The sequence below is a fragment of the Saccopteryx bilineata genome, chromosome 7, assembly GCF_036850765.1.
Source record: "Saccopteryx bilineata isolate mSacBil1 chromosome 7, mSacBil1_pri_phased_curated, whole genome shotgun sequence".
Lineage (NCBI taxonomy): Eukaryota > Metazoa > Chordata > Mammalia > Chiroptera > Emballonuridae > Saccopteryx > Saccopteryx bilineata.
The window spans coordinates 62,562,247-62,581,463 of record NC_089496.1 but is presented as its reverse complement, the minus strand read 5'-3'; the positions used below and the strand labels follow the sequence as shown (position 1 = coordinate 62,581,463).

The window sequence follows — 19,217 nt, the reverse complement described above, 5'->3', positions numbered from 1 at the left end:
AAAAGCACTGCGTGGTCCAGGCGCCAGAAAGCACCGGACGCGATGTCCAGATGGCTCGATAATGTGGCTGGGGCCCATTACTCAGTCACTTAAGAGCCCATGCTCCTTGGACAGCAGCGTCAGCAGGGGAGGCCGGAGGGCCTCAGGGAGGACTAAGAGGAAGTGGGCAAGCCCAGGCCACTGCTGGGTCAGCCCAGCAAGCCTCCACAGCCTCCCCGCCCAGAAACCTGGGCCCTCCGCCACGCCTGATCCAGCATCCTTTGCAAACTGTCTCAGGAGAGCGGCCCCAGCGCAGAACACCGGCGTTCCTTAAAAATATAGCCGGATTTTAATAAGGAAAAATACCCCCCTGTCAGACAGTGAGCATAAAATAACAGTATTCCTTTCAAATGAAACACAAGACACAAGCTTCCGATACAAAGACATAAAATTCATACATAAATAAAAGAGGTTAAGTTACCCCTCATCTGCCTTGTCGACATTGGGAGTTTTAAAACTGCGTATCAGTAACGTTTACATTCGATAAACATACTTACAGATCGCCTCCTACAGGAGAGGCATCGGCCAGACTTGTGCAGGCAGGACAAAAAGAAACAGACAGAAAAAAATGATGTCACACGGTGCACTAACGTGTGAGGGTGGGTCATTTGCAATTAACTGTCAAAGCAGAAAGACTAAAATACCACGTGTTTCAAGGAGAGAAACACTAGATTGGGTTGGGTCCAACACACCAGCAACAACTAATATCTAAGCTGCACAAGTTAATTCTTTCTCATTTGTGATATCCATTTTCATTTCTGTAGCAATTTTTATTGTCCCCATTTTATAGATGAGAAGACTGAGGCTGTTGAGTGGGTGACTTGAGTGGGTGACTTGCCCACCAATAAAGAATAGGGAGGAGACTCTGACCTTGACCTTCTACCATGTCAGAAAGGCTGCCATCCCCCTCCCCCCTCCCACCACCACCACCACCCCCTGCGCTCGCCTGTGGTGACAGACATCTCTAACGAAGCCAGCACACTCTGCAATGCACCAATTCATTTTGCCTCCAGGAGCTATGACTAATCCACGGGAGGTGGCCCAGTAGATAAAAGCCACACCACTGGGACCTTCTGGTACAGACAGGCAAGCCATAAAGACTTGCTCTTTTAATGACCAGTGAATGCATTTCTGAGACAGTGATCAGGGTAGACTCCAGACCAGGGGTCCCCAAACTTTTTACACAGGGGGCCAGTTCACTGTCCCTCAGACCGTTGGAGGGCCGGACTATAAAAAAAAAACTATGAACAAATCCCTATGCACACTGCACATATATTATTTTAAAGTAAAAAAACAAAATGGGAACAAATACAATATTTAAAATAAAAAACAAGTAAATCTAAATCAAGAAACTGACCAGTATTTCAATGGGAACTATGGGCCTGCTTTTGGCTAATGAGATGGTCAATGTGCTCCTTTCATTGACCACCAATGAAAGAGGTGCCCCTTCCGGAAGTGCAGCAGGGGCCGGATAAATGGCCTCAGGGGGCCGCATGTGACCCGCGGGCCGTAGTTTGGGGACCCCTGCTCCAGACAGTGGCCTCATCTGTCACACATTAAAATTAAGAGTTAGGGCCCTGGCCGGTTGGCTCAGCGGTAGAGCGTCGGGGGACCCGGGTTTGATTCTCGGCCAGGGCACATAGGAGAAGCGCCCATCTGCTTCTCCGCCCCCCCCTTCCTCTCTGTCTCTCTCTTCCCCTCCCGCAGCCGAGGCTCCATTGGAGCAAAGATGGCCCGGGCGCTGGGGATGGCTCCTTGGCCTCTGCCCCAGGCGCTAGAGTGGCTCTGGTCGCCACAGAGCGACGCCCCGGAGGGGCAGAGCATCGCCCCCTGGTGGGCAGAGCGTCGCCCCTGGTGGTCGTGCTGGGTGGATCCTGGTCAGGCGCATGCGGGAGTCTGTCTGACTGTCTCTCCCCATTTCCAGCTTCAGAAAAATACAAAAAAAAAAAAAATTAAGAGTTAGGAGCTCTCGGCTTTTTAGGAAAGGGGCACCTCCACGTCAGGGCTGCTGCTTGTAACTTTTATTGCCGCATTAGAACAATTGGAATTTCACCTTCATAAATGCTCATGATATCCCTTGTTTTGAAACTCCTTTTGTTATAGAACAGGGGTCGAGAACCTTTTGGCTGAGAGAGCCATGAACGCCACATATTTTAAAATGTAATTCCGTGAGAGCCATACAATATGTTTAACACTAAACACAAGTAAATGTGTGCATTTTATGTAAGACCAACACTTTTTTTTTAATTCATTTTAGAGAGGAGAGAGAGAGAGACAGAGAGAGACAGAGAGGAGAGAGAGACGGGGGAAGGAGCTGGAAGCATCCAACTCCCACATGTGCCTTGACCAGGCAAGGCCAGGGTTTCGAACCAGCGACCACAGCATTTCCAGGTTGACGCTTTATCCACTGCGCCACCACAGGTCAGGCCTAAGATCAACACTTTTAAAGTACAATAAGTCTCTGAATTCTTTTTAATAACGTTGTTATGCTGTTGCTAACCGATGATGAATAAAGTACTTCTTACCATTAACGCGACTTCTGGTGCTGCATGGTTTTGTTGATGGCTTTGTAGTCTGGTTGATACATGGTGAGGTTAAGCTTCATGCAGGCGTTGAGACTTCCATCCATTAAACATGATCATAGGTTGGTTTTAACGTTCTTTAGATGTGAGAAAGACTGCTCACATGCATACGTAGAGCCAAACACTGTCAGTACAGCAATACTCACACACTGCAGTGTGTGGTATGTGACGGGAAGCGCGTTCCAAGTTTTGACAATCAGCTGGTCCGTGGGTTGAAGTTTTTTCATTTCTCCCCACTTGTGTTTGCTCGCCAACTCTGCTTGCTGTCGTGCAAGTCTTTCCAAATCTTCATTCAGTGACTTGAACTTATTCGCCCACATGTCTGAGGCCTTCAGGTCAGCACCTTGGAGCTCAAAATCTCTGACGGAGACACCGGGGATGTAACTCAGGTCGGCGCTGTCCGCTACACACTCGCGTGGATGGGTGATGAACTTGAAAAGACGAGTGCGCTCACGAAATTCTCCAAAGTGTGCTTTGAATGACTGCAGGAGATTAGATGTGAAGCCCACTAGCTGCTGGAGATCAAGATGTTGAGCAGGGTTACTTGCTGTGCATGCATCTTTAAACTCTCCCAGTTTTTCAAAGTGTAGTAAATGACCTGTTTCAATGTCGGCAATGAAAGAGTTCCAGCTTGTTTTCAAATGCAAACACTGCTTTTTGAAGGGGTAAGACTGTATTTCCAATGCCTTGCATTTTCACATTGAGCTGGTTCAGATGTTCAGTCATGTCCACAAGATTATAGAACTTCAGGAGCCACTCAGTGTTAGCTAACTCAGGATGCCCGATGTTTTTCATTTCAAGAAAAGTCTGGATTTCATTCAGACAAGCTGCGTAATGGCTGAGCACCTTCCCTCTTGACAACCAACGCACATTGCTGTGCAGAAGCAGACCAGGATAATTATTCCCAACTTCATCCAGCAGTGTTTTAAACTGGCGATCATTTAAAACTCGGGCAACAATAAAGTTGACCACCCAAATGATCAGCGAAATCACCTCACCAAGCTGCTCGCCACACATCTGAGCACAAAGCACCTCCTGATGTAGGATGCAGTGAAAACTTAGGATGGGTCTCTTTTCATGTTCGCGAAGAAGCGCTACGAATCCTCTGTTTTTCCCCACCATGCACGGCGCACCATCAGTACACACCGAAATAAGTTTATCCATTGGTAGATTTTTTTCTTTAGCGAATTCAGTGAAAGACTTGAGAAAATCCTCCCCTCTTGTTGTCTCTTTCATAGGCAAAACAGCAAGACTTTCCTCACGTAGTGTATCACCGACAGCAAATCTTGCAATCACGCTGAACTGGGATAAATGGCTTACGTCTGTTGACTCATCCAAAGTGAGAGAAAAGAATGGTGCTGCATTTATGTCCTTTACTTGTGTTGCCTCAATTTGATTTGCCGTCATGATGGTATGATCGTGAACAGTTCTTGCCAACAGAGGCATATCTTTTATTGGTTTGATTATCTTGTCTTTATCCAAAAAGTCGGCAAAAAGTTCATTGGCAACATCAACCATGAATGTTTTGGCATACTCCCCATCTGTGAATAGTTTTCCATTTCTCACAATTGCTAAAGCACCCTCAAAGCTAGCCGAATTCTAGTCACCTTGTTGGGTCCAAATACGGAGTTGCTGCTGACTAGCTTGCACTCTGCACAGTAGCTCTTGACATGCTTTCTTCCTGCTGTCCCCTGCTGGATATTTTGAGGCAAATGTAGTATGGTGTGTGTCAAAGTGCCGGTTTATATTTGACCATTTCATCAATGCAATTTTATCATTGCATATTAGACACACTGCAGAACCTGCTCTCTCCACACAGGCAAATTCCTCCGTCCATTCCTGCTGAAAAGTACGATACTCCTCATCTTTTTTCTTTTAGCCATCTTCTTCGTCAAAAGGGTTTCTGCAATTAGCTAGCTGACTACTTGCTCAAAAGGAGGGAAGTTTACTTTCTGACCTCACAACGACCCGTGTACGTTATGCATTATCCAATAAAAATTTAGTGTTGTCCCGGAGGACAGCTGTGATTGGCTCCAGCCACTGGCAACCATGAACATGAGCGGTAGTAAATGAATGGTTTGTAATACATGAGAATGTTTTATATTTTTAATGTTACTATTTTTTTTTATTAAAGATTTGTCTGCAAGTCAGATGCAGCCATCAAAAGAGCCACATCTGGCTCACGAGCCATAGGTTCCCAACCCCCATTATAGGGTATAAATAAATTGAAGTGATTTTGGCAACCCCCGAATTAGTATCCTCAATGTGGCCTGAACTTCTGACTGGAAATCCTTCTTGAATAATGGGTGCCCCGGAAAGTGACTGCACGGAGTCAAGACAGTAGAAGCCATAGGGACAGAGTCAAAGCATCATGTGCTCGGCACTTGGGAACAGGAAAAGAGAGAGAGGAATTGCTGGCCCCACCACAAGCACACATGGAATCGTGTTTCTTTTCTGGTTTTGCCCTGGGTTAACTCTCTCTCCAAGCCACTACTGGAGAGGGCACCCTGCCTAGGGTGCTGGAAAAGACTGGATTCATATTGTTACAAAGACTTTACACACTCAAGATTTTAGCTGGAAACTCAAATTCAAAATGATGTCATAGTCAATCTGACTTTGGGTGATGGGTATGCAACATAATTGAACGACAAGATAACCTGGACTTGTTATCTATAAATATATGTATCCTGATTTATTGATGTCGCCCCATTAAAAAAATAATTTATTTTTTTTTTGTATTTTTCTGAAGCTGGAAACGGGGAGAGACAGTCAGACAGACTCCCGCATGTGCCCGACCGGGATCCACCCGGCACGCCAACCAGGGGCGAAGCTCTGCCCACCAGGGGGCGATGCTCTGCCCCTCCAGGGCATCGCTTTGCAGCGACCAGAGCCACTCTAGCGCCTGGGGCAGAGGCCAAGGAGCCATCCCCAGAGCCCGGGCCATCTTTGCTCCAATGGAGCCTTGGCTGCGGGAGGGGAGGAGAGAGACAGAGAGGAAGGAGGGAGGGGGTGGAGAAGCAAATGGGCGCTTCTCCTATGTGCCCTGGCCGGGAATCGAACCCGGGTCCCCCACACACCAGGCCGACGCTCTACCGCTGAGCCAACTGGCCAGGGCCAAAAAATAAAATTATTAAAAAAAAAATGATGTCATAGTGTTTCATTACTACCCCCTTTGTGCGGGTGCCCTGGCTGGGTCACAACCATGCAGCCTCCCTCTGCCCACCCCCTAGAGTCCTCACTGTCTCTCCACCCCCTCCTACAGTTTTTTCCTTCCATGCCCAGCTCCCAGCACACCATCCATCACTGTCAAGGCCAGAAACGCCCTCCCCTCCCAGGAAGCATTATCTGAGACGGTGAAAACGGGGGAACCATCTAAATATCTATCGGCAGGGGAATGAACAGATGGCGGTTGATTTATACCACATCTGAACTCTACTGACATATCTCAACACGGCTCCATTTCAAAAATCTGCCCTTGAGTGGGCAGCAAGCTACAAGAGGACGCAAACATGGTGGCCCCACTGAGGGTCAGGTGTCTGTTTTGAAGTGGAAGAACCTTTTCCATGTCTACTAGACAAAGCAGGTATGGAGGCAGGTGGAGAGGGCTGGGAAGCCCACCCACCAACTCCCACCCAGCTGCCCCCCCAACCCCCGAAGGCCCCCTATTGGAACATGAGGGCTCAGGGGGACAGAGATTGAGAACCACAGGTCCACACTGTACAGAGGGCTCCTCAGGGAGTGAGAGCCCAGGAAGTTCAGAATGCTGGTGAGTAGATGACACCATCTTTCCAAACGAAACCACTGCTCACAATTCTGCAACCACCCTTTGTTTGCTGAGAGGATAGAAGTACTTCCGTTATGTCCATTGATGAACATTTAAGACCTAGTTGATAGCATTCACAGGTCACAGGGGTCATGCTGGCCTCTCCTGGCTTTTTGCAGGAGCCACAGAGATGCGCCCATCAGGCATCTGCAGCTTCATGGCCCTTGGTCCTCAGTATCTATTCATCTCCCTAGGGCTCAGATTCCTCCTCTCAACCTCTGCTGTTTTCACTGTTTTATGGTTAAGTGTTTATCAGCTGTCATCCAGCTGAGGACTGCTGAATATTCCTAATCTCTTGAGCTGCTAGCAGTGTTCTTCGTGGAAAACAAAAACAAAAACCCTTTAATATCCATTTAAACCTTTAAAAACCATACTGAGCAAGGACCTTAGTTGAAAAGCCTCATTCATGAGACCAATCTTCAAAGCCTGCCAAGGGGCAGGGCGGCTGTTGCATCCGGCTCTGGTCCCATCGTGCATGTCTGGGGGTAACCAGCGACTCCTCAGCCCCTGCACTGCTGTCCTTAGATGCCCCAAGGCTGGAGCTGGCTGACTCTTTATCTAACTGGGCCCCTTGGACTTGTAAAACGTGCAGCAGCTCTTGAAGTGGCGAGTAAAAAGGACGTTTCTACTTGTGCAGGCAGACCCCTCCACATGAACACTCTTTACAACACCAAGATTCCGAGGGGAACCCCAGTTCTTGGTGGATAAGAGAAATAGACTCCCTTCCCTACCCTCATTTGGGGGTAATCAGGGGACCACCGATTCAGAGCAAAATCCCTCCCACGGCAAAGTGGACAGAACGTGAATAGCTCAAGGGCCATCAGTGGACAGAAACTGAGTCTGTTCACCCTGGAGATGAGATGAGAACTCTCAGGGATGGAGACGGGGGCAGAGGAAGTCCTCAGCTTACTACCGGCCGGATCTCTTTGTAAAAGCTCAGGGCCGGCAGAGGGAGCAGGAGTGAGGGGGGAGCAGGGAGATAACACCCACTTCTCCCAGGCCTGGTGCTACGTGCATCACAGGTACCACCTGCTTAATGTCAACGTGACCAATGAGACTGGTAACAGCCCCGTTTACCAAGGGGAAAATGAAGCCTCAAGGAGATTTAGCAACTGGTGGAAGGTCACCTACTGGCAGGACACGGACTCAAACTAAGGCTCACGATCCCAAATTGCGTGCTTTTCCGGTTTAACATCTGGTTGTTAAGAGGGTCAGTGTTAGAGGATGGTTTTCCAAACAATGCGAAGAAGTACTATTTAACAGTCGGGAGAGAAAGAGCTGCGAAGGAGCAGTCCTGGTCCCAGATTGAACGGGCTGGTTTAGGGCTGACAATACGTGGATTCCAAAGCAGTTCTGGGAACTAACTGGAGAGGGCGCCATCGAGGGGCGTTCGGCTGCAGGTGGCGGATGCAACACAGGGTAAGTTGCGTGTCACCAGTCCGTTTGTCTTTGGGAACTGTGAGTTTGCTGTATTTCCTTTTTTTTTTTTTTTTTCTTACTTATTGATTTTAGCGAGAGAGGAAGAACGAGAGAGAGAGAGAGAGAGAGAGAGAGAGAGAGACAGGAACATCGATCTACTCCTTCCTGCATGTGCCCGGACCGGGATCGAACCCGGCAACCTCTGTACTTCGGAGGCGGCTCCAATCAACGGAGCTACCTCGCTTGGGCGAGTTTGCTGTGTTTCGTTTGTAACCGACCAGCTGTGAAGCTGCAGCTGCCCATTCCGCCCTCCAGCTGCGAGCTGAACACCCTCCCGCAAGGCAGGGTCCTGTTGAACTCTCAGTGGCAGCTTCCTGTCCCGTGCGGTCTCTGCCCAGGAGGGGAGCTTTCAGGGATCCACACAGCCCTGGGGCACGGGCAGCGGGCACAGCTGGGAATCCCCGGGGGGGCAGCGGGGCGGAGCTGGGAATCCCTGGGGGCGTGCAGGCTAGGGGAATCGCTGGGTGCGCAAGGCGACGCAGAACTTAATTCTTGGGGCTCTGGGATTGGCCAGTTTCTTTTAATAGCCAAAGGCCCCGGTGGCAGCGCTCCAGTCGTCAATTTTAGCTCCTCCAAAGGGCTGGACAGGAAAGGTCCTCCTCTCTCCAGAAGGGTCAGCACCAAAATAGATGTGCCCGGGCTCGGGTTTCCGTCCTCTTTTGGTTGCAAGCTTGTGCTTTCTTAAAAAATGTAACTAGGTTTTCTGATAAGAACGGTCATATCTACATATAATTTTTTAAAGTCTTAAGTGACAGAAAAGAACAAAATTTGAAACGCCCCCTCCCCTCAGTATATAAGCCCCATCCTCTCCTCTCCCCAACTCCCCGTCTGAGTTCTTATAACTCACCGCTGTCAACAGAAACTGTATCCCAGAATACTCACGTGCTTTACACACACACACACACACACACACACACACACACACACACACGAGGTCGCAACCTGGCCGGCCACCTCTCAGCTCAGATTCGTCACCCACCCACCCCGGGGTTCTCGCCACAATGGCTCCTCTGTCCTCCCTTCAATCTTTGGGGTGTCTCAGCATCACCTTCCTGAGATTCCACCCCAGGTCAGAGGGCCCTGTTGGGAGCTCCAGCATCCGGTACCCTGTGGTGCACGCCTCAGCTGTAGTTTCAGGTTCATCTGCATGACTATCAAATAAAGACCTATCTCACTCACTGGGCTGCTCCTTGTGGGGGGCACCCCTGACCCCTTCCATCAGCCCCCGAGCCCACCCCATTGTAGGGCTTCATCAGTTCTGGACCAAATGAGCGTTCTGGCCTACGTCTGACTTTCTGAAATTAATGATACACTTTGAACACCTGTCATGTCAGGACACGGCCATCCAAACCGTCCTCCTTAGTGGCTCTGCGGTATTCCATCACATGGATACACCATAATTTCATAACCAGTCCCTAAGCATGGATTTTAAGGTAGTGTTCATTTTTCACTATTGCCAACATGACTATTTTGCTGCTCAGACAGCTTTGCACACTTGTACACATCTATCTGTTAGGTAAGGTTCTGAAACCGATGGCTTGAAGGGTCAGTGCTTTATAAAACTGGAGAGGGAATACTGGTTGTTTTCTTCCCAACGTGGTGCCAACCCGCACACCTACCAACTGGTTTCCCACACCCTTGCTCACAGGTAAGTGAACAACAGCATCTACTTGGTTTAAATAATATTTCTTTAATAACAAATGAGGCTAAGGATTATTTTTGTATGGTTATTGGCCTTTTGTGTTGCCTCTACTATAAGTTGTCTGTGCCTGTCTATCGTCCATATTTCTACCAAGTTGTGTTATAGATTTTATAAGGACTCTTTCTGTATTTTCCTCTCTGACAATTACTTTTTGACTTTCTTATATTTTGTCAAAGAGAAGAGTTTCATTTTTATTCTGTCAAAGTCCTCAGTTTTTCCTTCTCCTCCTCTCTCTGTCTCTCAATCAAGATCCATCTGTACCTATGCGCAAGAAAGATGCCACACATGTCACCATCAGCTGCTGCTGGGAGGGGAAGCCTGCAATGTACTCGTCACTCACATCTTAGTATTTTTCTGTATGGCTTGACTTTTTTCATATAAAGAACATTGTCATTTGTATTAAAAAATAGTTATTATGCCCTGGCCGGTTGGCTCAGTGGTAGAGTGTCGGCCTGGCGTGCAGGAGTCCTGGGTTCGATTCCTGGCCAGGGCACACAGGAGAAGCACCCATCTGCTTCTCCACCCCTCCCCCTCTCCTTCCTTTCTGTCTCTCTCTTCCCCTCCCGCAGCCAAGGCTCCATTGGAGCAAAGTTGGCCCGGACACTGAGGATGGCTCCATGGCCTCTGTCTCAGGCGCTAGAATGGCTCTGGTTGCAACACAGCAACACCCCAAATGGGCAGAGCATCACCCCCTGGTGGGCATGCCGGGTGGATCCCGGTCAGGCACATGCGAGAGTCTGTCTGCCTCCCCGTTTCCAACTTCAGAAAAAAAAAAAAAGTTATTTAACAAGAAACAGTATGGCACCTGGATTATGTCATTCTCAGAACATTTTGATAATGCATAAAATCATAATTGCATTCTGCATGTTTCCTAATTTTAAATGAAAAATGCCTAGAATTTTCAGAGATTTTGAAAATTAAAATGAGCCCTGGCCTGTTGGCTCAGCAGTAGAACGGTAGAACGTCGGCCTGGTAGGTGGACGTAGCAGGTTCAATTCCCAGTCAGGGCACATAGGAAATGCAACCATCTGATTCTTCAACCCCTCCCTCTTCTCTCTCTCTCTCTCTCCCTCTCTCCTCCTCCCACAGCCATGGCTTCAATGGTTCGAGCAAGTTGGCCCCAGGCACTGAGGATGGCTCCATGGCCTCGCCTCAAGTGCTTAAAGTAGTTCGGTTGCTAAGCAATGGAGTAATGCCCCAGATGGGCAGAGCATCGCCCCATAGAAGGCTTGCCGGGTGGATCCCTGTTGGGGGCACATGTGGGAGTCTGTCTCTGTCACCCCATCTCCCACTTAATAAAAAAATTAAATTAAATTAAATTAAAATGAGCATGTTATAGCAAATACACAGCCATTAGCAGCAACCAGTAAGACACACGGCCATTTGCCAAGTGGTATGAATTTGCCGGGAGCCACACGTGAGCACCTATGGGAGGTTACCTAGGCATGGACACAGTCAATAACTCAACCGAATCGGGACCCTGAATCAGGATTTTCTGACCTCAAAGACTTAGATCGAGTAACTGACAGAATTCAATTACAGTGTGTCCGTAAAGTCATGGTGCACTTTTGACCGGTCACAGGAAAGCAACAAAAGATGATAGAAATGTGAACTCTGCACCAAATAAAGGAAAACTCTCCCAGTTTCATACCTATTCAGTGCAGTTCGATGTGGGCTCACGCACAGATTTTTTAGGGCTCCTTAGGTAGCTATCCCATATAGCCTCTACAGACTCGTCACTGACTGATGGCCTACCAGAACGGGGTTTCTCCACCAAATTGCCAGTTTCCTTCAACTGCTTATCCCACCGAGTAATGTTATTCCTATGTGGTGGCGCTTCGTTATAAACACGCCAATATTCACGTTGCACTTTGGTCACAGATTCGAATTTAACAAGCCACAGAACACACTGAATGTCCACATCTCGACTGGCATGGCCGTGGGCTGCTCCGCTGTATACACGGTGTTAGGTCATCATCTGCGCATGCGCACATGCTGCCACATCATCCTACAGAAACTGGGAGGGTTTTCCTTTTATTTGGTGCAGATTTCACATTTCTATTGTCTTTTGTTGCTTTCCTGTGACCGGTCAAAAGTGCACCATGACTTTACGGACACGCTGTATATTTTATCCTACTTCGCAAGTCAAACTTCTCTAAATTTGGGAACTGAGCGACAAGGCTGCTCGGAAAACAGAAAAGAGAGAGAGGTAAGTGAGATTCAAGTGTCAGAGTTGTGACAAAGACACACAAGCTGATGTGGTGTTAATGCACGCCCCCAGAAAACGCACCCCCGCAAACACGCCGTGTCTCACAAAAAGGAAACCCCGTCCTTCTCCTTGTGCATAGGAAAATCAGGTTCTCTGCCAAAACCTGCAGGAGGAGGTCAGAAACAACCACATCTGCAGGGTGTTCTCATACCCCCCCCCCCAGCTGCCCAGGGACCACTGGACCACGGTGGCTCTTTCATCAGTCCTTGGCACAGCTGCCTCCCCCTACCACCCGCGGTGGCTCTGCGGGGCTTGCTCTATTTTCCTCCATTTTAACAGGTTCGTTCCTAAAATACTTTATGACTTTTGTGCGCTCTGCAGAGAAGAAAAGATCCTTTCTCTCTGAGCGTTGCTCTCACTCCTGAGGAATGCAGAGTGAAAAAAAAAAGACGGGAAATAAAACCCCCTTCCTCCACATGGGTTTCATAAACGGCGTAAGGGCAGGAGTGCCTTCGTGGAGCCGTGGACGTGGTGGACCTTTCCGTATCTCAGGTGCAGCTACCAAGGAACAGGGGGCTCGGAGGAACGTTTCATAATGACTGGGAGTGAATAATAGATACACGTAGCTGGGCTGGGAGCAGGCCTAATGGCTCACAGAGCACTTTCCATCTGGAACCTTTTAGTCGGCCTGGGAAGTGGCCAGTGGATTGAGTCTTTTTTTTTTTCCTTGAGAGGTTAAGTGACTTGTACCATTGAACGGAAGACTCTGAACAGCACCGCGGACCTTCCGATTTCAAATCAAATGCTATTTTGACTTCGTCAAGCGATCTCTTTAATAACGGTCAGCACGTATTGACTGAAACGCTCTCCTGTTTAGGAACGTCAAGAGTAAACAACAATCAAAGTCCCTGAGCCGCTGTGAGGAGTATTAGGAAAACGAGTGAATTCCTCTGTAACCTGGATACAGAGAAATCCTTCTCGCTAAGATTGCAGTTCCCCGAACGCAGAGCTGTCTGACCCTCAGACCTGTGCAGTCTGGTGGGCCTTTCCCACCTCTTCGCACTTTCTACATCTGCTGCCTCACTATACAGTGTGCCTTCTGGTGTCATCACTGTCCCCAGCGTTTCCCACAATAAGGTCATCAGTGAAAGAAAAATGAAAGAGAAAAAATTATACATGCCTATATAGCTCCATAACAGGAAAAGAAATCAAAAGACATAGAAGATAGCTCTTCCTTTCTTGTTAAATTTATGTGTTGAATTTAGAGAGAGAGGAAATAAGAGGGAGGAAGAGAGAGAGAGAAACATTCATCTTTTCCCATAGGGGCCCTGACTGGGGATTGAACCCACAACCTTGGCATATAGAGGACAACACTCGAATCAACTGAGCTATCTGGCCGGGGTGAAGATAGCTCTTTCCTTTCTACTTCTTATGGTCTTCTTGCAAATTCGTCTTATTTCCTTTGCCAGGTTATCCAATTACTGTGTACAAGCAGAGGACTTCCTGACCTGTTTGCGGAGCCCCAGTCCCCACTGTCTACCTGTCTGGCTGTCACTCCCTGTCATCTGCCTCGCGGGCAGCTCAGAGTCCCTCACCATCACACCCTGAGCTCACCGTCTCTCCGTCTCCCAGTCCCACATGCTGCCCCACTATAAATGGCAAGAATGTCCACTCAGGTGTAAAGGTCTGACACTAGAGTCCAGACGTTGCTGTGAATGTACTTTGTAGACGTGACTCACATTTACAGTCGGTCGGCTCCAAGTGAAGGAAACTGCCCTCAATTATACCAGCTGGAGCCCTCGAGAGCAAAGAGCTGATGTCTCCCAGGGAAGAAGAAATTCACCCTCCAGACCAGCACCTTGCTTGAACCATCCCCTGCCTGACAGGTTTCAGACTTGCCAGCCCGACGATCACGCGGACCAGCCCGGTTTCTCTGAGCACCCGGCTGACGCACTCACAGAGTGACCTTCCGGTTTCTCTGAGCACCCGACTGACACACTCACAGAGTGACCTTCCGGTTTCTCTGAGCACCCGACTGACACACTCACAGAGTGACCTTCCGGTTTCTCTGAGTGCCCTGACTGACACACTCACAGAGTGACCTTCCGGTTTCTCTGAGCACCTGACTGACACACTCACAGAGTGACCTTCCGGTTTCTCTGAGTGCCCTGACTGACACACTCACAGAGTGACCTTCCGGTTTCTCTGAGCACCTGACTGACACACTCACAGAGTGACCTTCCGGTTTCTCTGAGTGCCCCACTGACACACTCACAGAGTGACCTTCCGGTTTCTCTGAGTGCCCCGACTGACACATTCACAGAGTGACCTTCCGGTTTCTCTGACCACCCGACTGACACACTCACAGAGTGACCTTCCGGTTTCTCTGAGTGCCCTGACTGACACACTCACAGAGTGACCTTCCGGTTTCTCTGAGTGCCCGACTGACACACTCACAGAGTGACCTTCTGGTTTCTCTGAGCGCCCAACTGACACATTCACAGAGTGACCTTCCGGTTTCTCTGAGTGCCCGACTGACACACTCACAGAGTGACCTTCCGGTTTCTCTGAGCGCCCAACTGACACATTCACAGAGTGACCTTCCAGTTTCTCTGAGCGCCCGACTGACACATTCACAGAGTGACCTTCCGGTTTCTCTGAGCACCCGACTGACACACTCACAGAGTGACCTTCCGGTTTCTCTGAGTGCCCTGACTGACACACTCACAGAGTGACCTTCCGGTTTCTCTGAGCACCCGACTGACACACTCACAGAGTGACCTTCCAGTATCTCTGAGCGCCCGACTGACACATTCACAGAGTGACCTTCCGGTTTCTCTGAGCACCCGACTGACACACTCACAGAGTGACCTTCCGGTTTCTCTGAGTGCCCCGACTGACACACTCACAGAGTGACCTTCCGGTTTCTCTGAGTGCCCTGACTGACACACTCACAGAGTGACCTTCCGGTTTCTCTGAGTGCCCCGACTGACACACTCACAGAGTGACCTTCCGGTTTCTCTGAGTGCCCTGACTGACACACTCACAGAGTGACCTTCCGGTTTCTCTGAGCGCCCGACTGACACACTCACAGAGTGACCTTCCGGTTTCTCTGAGCGCCCAACTGACACATTCACAGAGTGACCTTCCAGTTTCTCTGAGCGCCCGACTGACACATTCACAGAGTGACCTTCCGGTTTCTCTGACCACCCGACTGACACACTCACAGAGTGACCTTCCGGTTTCTCTGAGCACCTGACTGACACACTCACAGAGTGACCTTCCGGTTTCTCTGAGTGCCCCACTGACACACTCACAGAGTGACCTTCCGGTTTCTCTGAGTGCCCTGACTGACACATTCACAGAGTGACCTTCCGGTTTCTCTGAGTGCCCTGACTGACACATTCACAGAGTGACCTTCCGGTTTCTCTGAGCACCTGACTGACACACTCACAGAGTGACCTTCCAGTTTCTCTGAGCACCTGACTGACACACTCACAGAGTGACCTTCCGGTTTCTCTGAGCACCTGACTGACACATTCACAGAGTGACCTTCCGGTTTCTCTGAGTGCCCTGACTGACACACTCACAGAGTGACCTTCCGGTTTCTCTGAGCACCCGACTGACACACTCACAGAGTGACCTTCCGGTTTCTCTGAGCGCCCTGACTGACACACTCACAGAGTGACCTTCCGGTTTCTCTGAGTGCCCTGACTGACACATTCACAGAGTGACCTTCCAGTTTCTCTGAGCACCTGACTGACACACTCACAGAGTGACCTTCCGGTTTCTCTGAGCACCTGACTGACACATTCACAGAGTGACCTTCCGGTTTCTCTGAGTGCCCTGACTGACACACTCACAGAGTGACCTTCCGGTTTCTCTGAGCACCCGACTGACACACTCACAGAGTGACCTTCCGGTTTCTCTGAGTGCCCCGACTGACACACTCACAGAGTGACCTTCCGGTTTCTCTGAGTGCCCTGACTGACACATTCACAGAGTGACCTTCCGGTTTCTCTGAGTGCCCTGACTGACACACTCACAGAGTGACCTTCCGGTTTCTCTGAGCACCTGACTGACACACTCACAGAGTGACCTTCCGGTTTCTCTGAGCGCCCTGACTGACACACTCACAGAGTGACCTTCCGGTTTCTCTGAGCGCCCGACTGACACACTCACAGAGTGACCTTCCGGTTTCTCTGAGCGCCCAACTGACACATTCACAGAGTGACCTTCCAGTTTCTCTGAGCGCCCGACTGACACATTCACAGAGTGACCTTCCGGTTTCTCTGAGCGCCCGACTGACACACTCACAGAGTGACCTTCCGGTTTCTCTGAGCGCCCGACTGACACACTCACAGAGTGACCTTCCGGTTTCTCTGAGCGCCCAACTGACACATTCACAGAGTGACCTTCCAGTTTCTCTGAGCGCCCGACTGACACATTCACAGAGTGACCTTCCGGTTTCTCTGACCACCCGACTGACACACTCACAGAGTGACCTTCCGGTTTCTCTGAGCACCTGACTGACACACTCACAGAGTGACCTTCCGGTTTCTCTGAGTGCCCCACTGACACACTCACAGAGTGACCTTCCGGTTTCTCTGAGCACCCAACTGACACACTCACAGAGTGACCTTCCACTTTCTCTGAGTACCCTGACTGACACACTCACAGAGTGACCTTCCGGTTTCTCTGAGTGCCCTGACTGACACACTCACAGAGTGACCTTCCGGTTTCTCTGAGTGCCCTGACTGACACATTCACAGAGTGACCTTCCGGTTTCTCTGAGCACCTGACTGACACACTCACAGAGTGACCTTCCGGTTTCTCTGAGCACCTGACTGACACACTCACAGAGTGACCTTCCGGTTTCTCTGAGCACCTGACTGACACATTCACAGAGTGACCTTCCGGTTTCTCTGAGTGCCCTGACTGACACACTCACAGAGTGACCTTCCGGTTTCTCTGAGCACCCGACTGACACACTCACAGAGTGACCTTCCGGTTTCTCTGAGCGCCCCGACTGACACACTCACAGAGTGACCTTCCGGTTTCTCTGAGCGCCCTGACTGACACATTCACAGAGTGACCTTCCGGTTTCTCTGAGTGCCCTGACTGACACACTCACAGAGTGACCTTCCGGTTTCTCTGAGCACCTGACTGACACACTCACAGAGTGACCTTCCGGTTTCTCTGAGCACCTGACTGACACACTCACAGAGTGACCTTCCGGTTTCTCTGAGCACCTGACTGACACACTCACAGAGTGACCTTCCGGTTTCTCTGAGCACCTGACTGACACACTCACAGAGTGACCTTCCGGTTTCTCTGAGCACCCGACTGACACACTCACAGAGTGACCTTCCGGTTTCTCTGAGTGCCCCGACTGACACACTCACAGAGTGACCTTCCGGTTTCTCTGAGTGCCCTGACTGACACACTCACAGAGTGACCTTCCGGTTTCTCTGAGTGCCCTGACTGACACACTCACAGAGTGACCTTCCGGTTTCTCTGAGCACCCGACTGACACACTCACAGAGTGACCTTCCGGTTTCTCTGAGTGCCCCGACTGACACACTCACAGAGTGACCTTCCGGTTTCTCTGAGTGCCCTGACTGACACACTCACAGAGTGACCTTCCGGTTTCTCTGAGTGCCCGACTGACACATTCACAGAGTGACCTTCCGGTTTCTCTGAGCACCCGACTGACACACTCACAGAGTGACCTTCCGGTTTCTCTGAGTGCCCTAACTGACACACTCACAGAGTGACCTTCCGGTTTCTCTGAGCACCTGACTGACACACTCACAGAGTGACCTTCCGGTTTCTCTGAGTGCCCTGACTGACACACTCACAGAGTGACCTTCCGGTTTCTCTGAGCACCTGACTGACACACTCACAGAGTGACCTTCCGGTTTCTCTGAGTGCCCAGACTGACACACTCACAGAGTGACCTTCCGGTTTCTCTGAGTGCCCTGACTGACACACTCACAGAGTGACCTTCTGGTTTCTCTGAGTGCCCTGACTGACACACTCACAGAGTGACCTTCCGGTTTCTCTGAGTGCCCCACTGACACACTCACAGAGTGACCTTCCGGTTTCTCTGAGTGCCCTGACTGACACACTCACAGAGTGACCTTCTGGTTTCTCTGAGTGCCCTGACTGACACACTCACAGAGTGACCTTCCGGTTTCTCTGAGCACCTGACTGACACATTCACAGAGTGACCTTCCGGTTTCTCTGAGTGCCCTGACTGACACACTCACAGAGTGACCTTCCGGTTTCTCTGAGTGCCCTAACTGACACACTCACAGAGTGACCTTCCGGTTTCTCTGAGCACCTGACTGACACACTCACAGAGTGACCTTCCGGTTTCTCTGAGTGCCCTGACTGACACACTCACAGAGTGACCTTCCGGTTTCTCTGAGCGCCCTGACTGACACATTCACAGAGTGACCTTCCGGTTTCTCTGAGTGCCCTAACTGACACACTCACAGAGTGACCTTCCGGTTTCTCTGAGCACCTGACTGACACACTCACAGAGTGACCTTCCGGTTTCTCTGAGTGCCCTGACTGACACACTCACAGAGTGACCTTCCGGTTTCTCTGAGCGCCCTGACTGACACATTCACAGAGTGACCTTCCGGTTTCTCTGAGCACCTGACTGACACATTCACAGAGTGACCTTCCGGTTTCTCTGAGTGCCCTGACTGACACACTCACAGAGTGACCTTCCGGTTTCTCTGAGCACCCGACTGACACACTCACAGAGTGACCTTCCGGTTTCTCTGAGTGCCCCGACTGACACACTCACAGAGTGACCTTCCGGTTTCTCTGAGCGCCCTGACTGACACATTCACAGAGTGACCTTCCGGTTTCTCTGAGTGCCCTGACTGACACATTCACAGAGTGACCTTCCGGTTTCTCTGAGCACCTGACTGACACACTCACAGAGTGACCTTCCGGTTTCTCTGAGCACCTGACTGACACACTCACAGAGTGACCTTCCGGTTTCTCTGAGCACCTGACTGACACATTCACAGAGTGACCTTCCGGTTTCTCTGAGCACCCGACTGACACACTCACAGAGTGACCTTCCGGTTTCTCTGAGTGCCCCGACTGACACACTCACAGAGTGACCTTCCGGTTTCTCTGAGCACCCGACTGACACACTCACAGAGTGACCTTCCGGTTTCTCTGAGTGCCCTGACTGACACACTCACAGAGTGACCTTCCGGTTTCTCTGAGCACCTGACTGACACACTCACAGAGTGACCTTCCGGTTTCTCTGAGTGCCCTGACTGACACACTCACAGAGTGACCTTCCGGTTTCTCTGAGCACCTGACTGACACACTCACAGATTGACCTTCCGGTTT

The 19,217-nt window shown here is 50.1% G+C and overlaps 1 protein-coding gene across 5 annotated transcripts in view; it reads right to left on the bottom strand.

The window, feature by feature from the left end:
* Positions 1 to 19,217, bottom strand: part of TTC23 (tetratricopeptide repeat domain 23) — a 92,808-nt gene that overhangs the window by 31,050 nt on the left and 42,541 nt on the right. For 3 of the 5 annotated variants that reach the window (XM_066239365.1, XM_066239363.1, XM_066239364.1), the window contains exon 7: positions 537 to 569. The exons of the other annotated variants lie outside the window; for them this stretch is intronic. In XM_066239365.1, the coding sequence (XP_066095462.1) occupies positions 537 to 569 (33 nt within the window). The remainder of the gene's footprint in view (positions 1 to 536; positions 570 to 19,217) is intronic. 5 annotated transcript variants of the gene reach the window in all.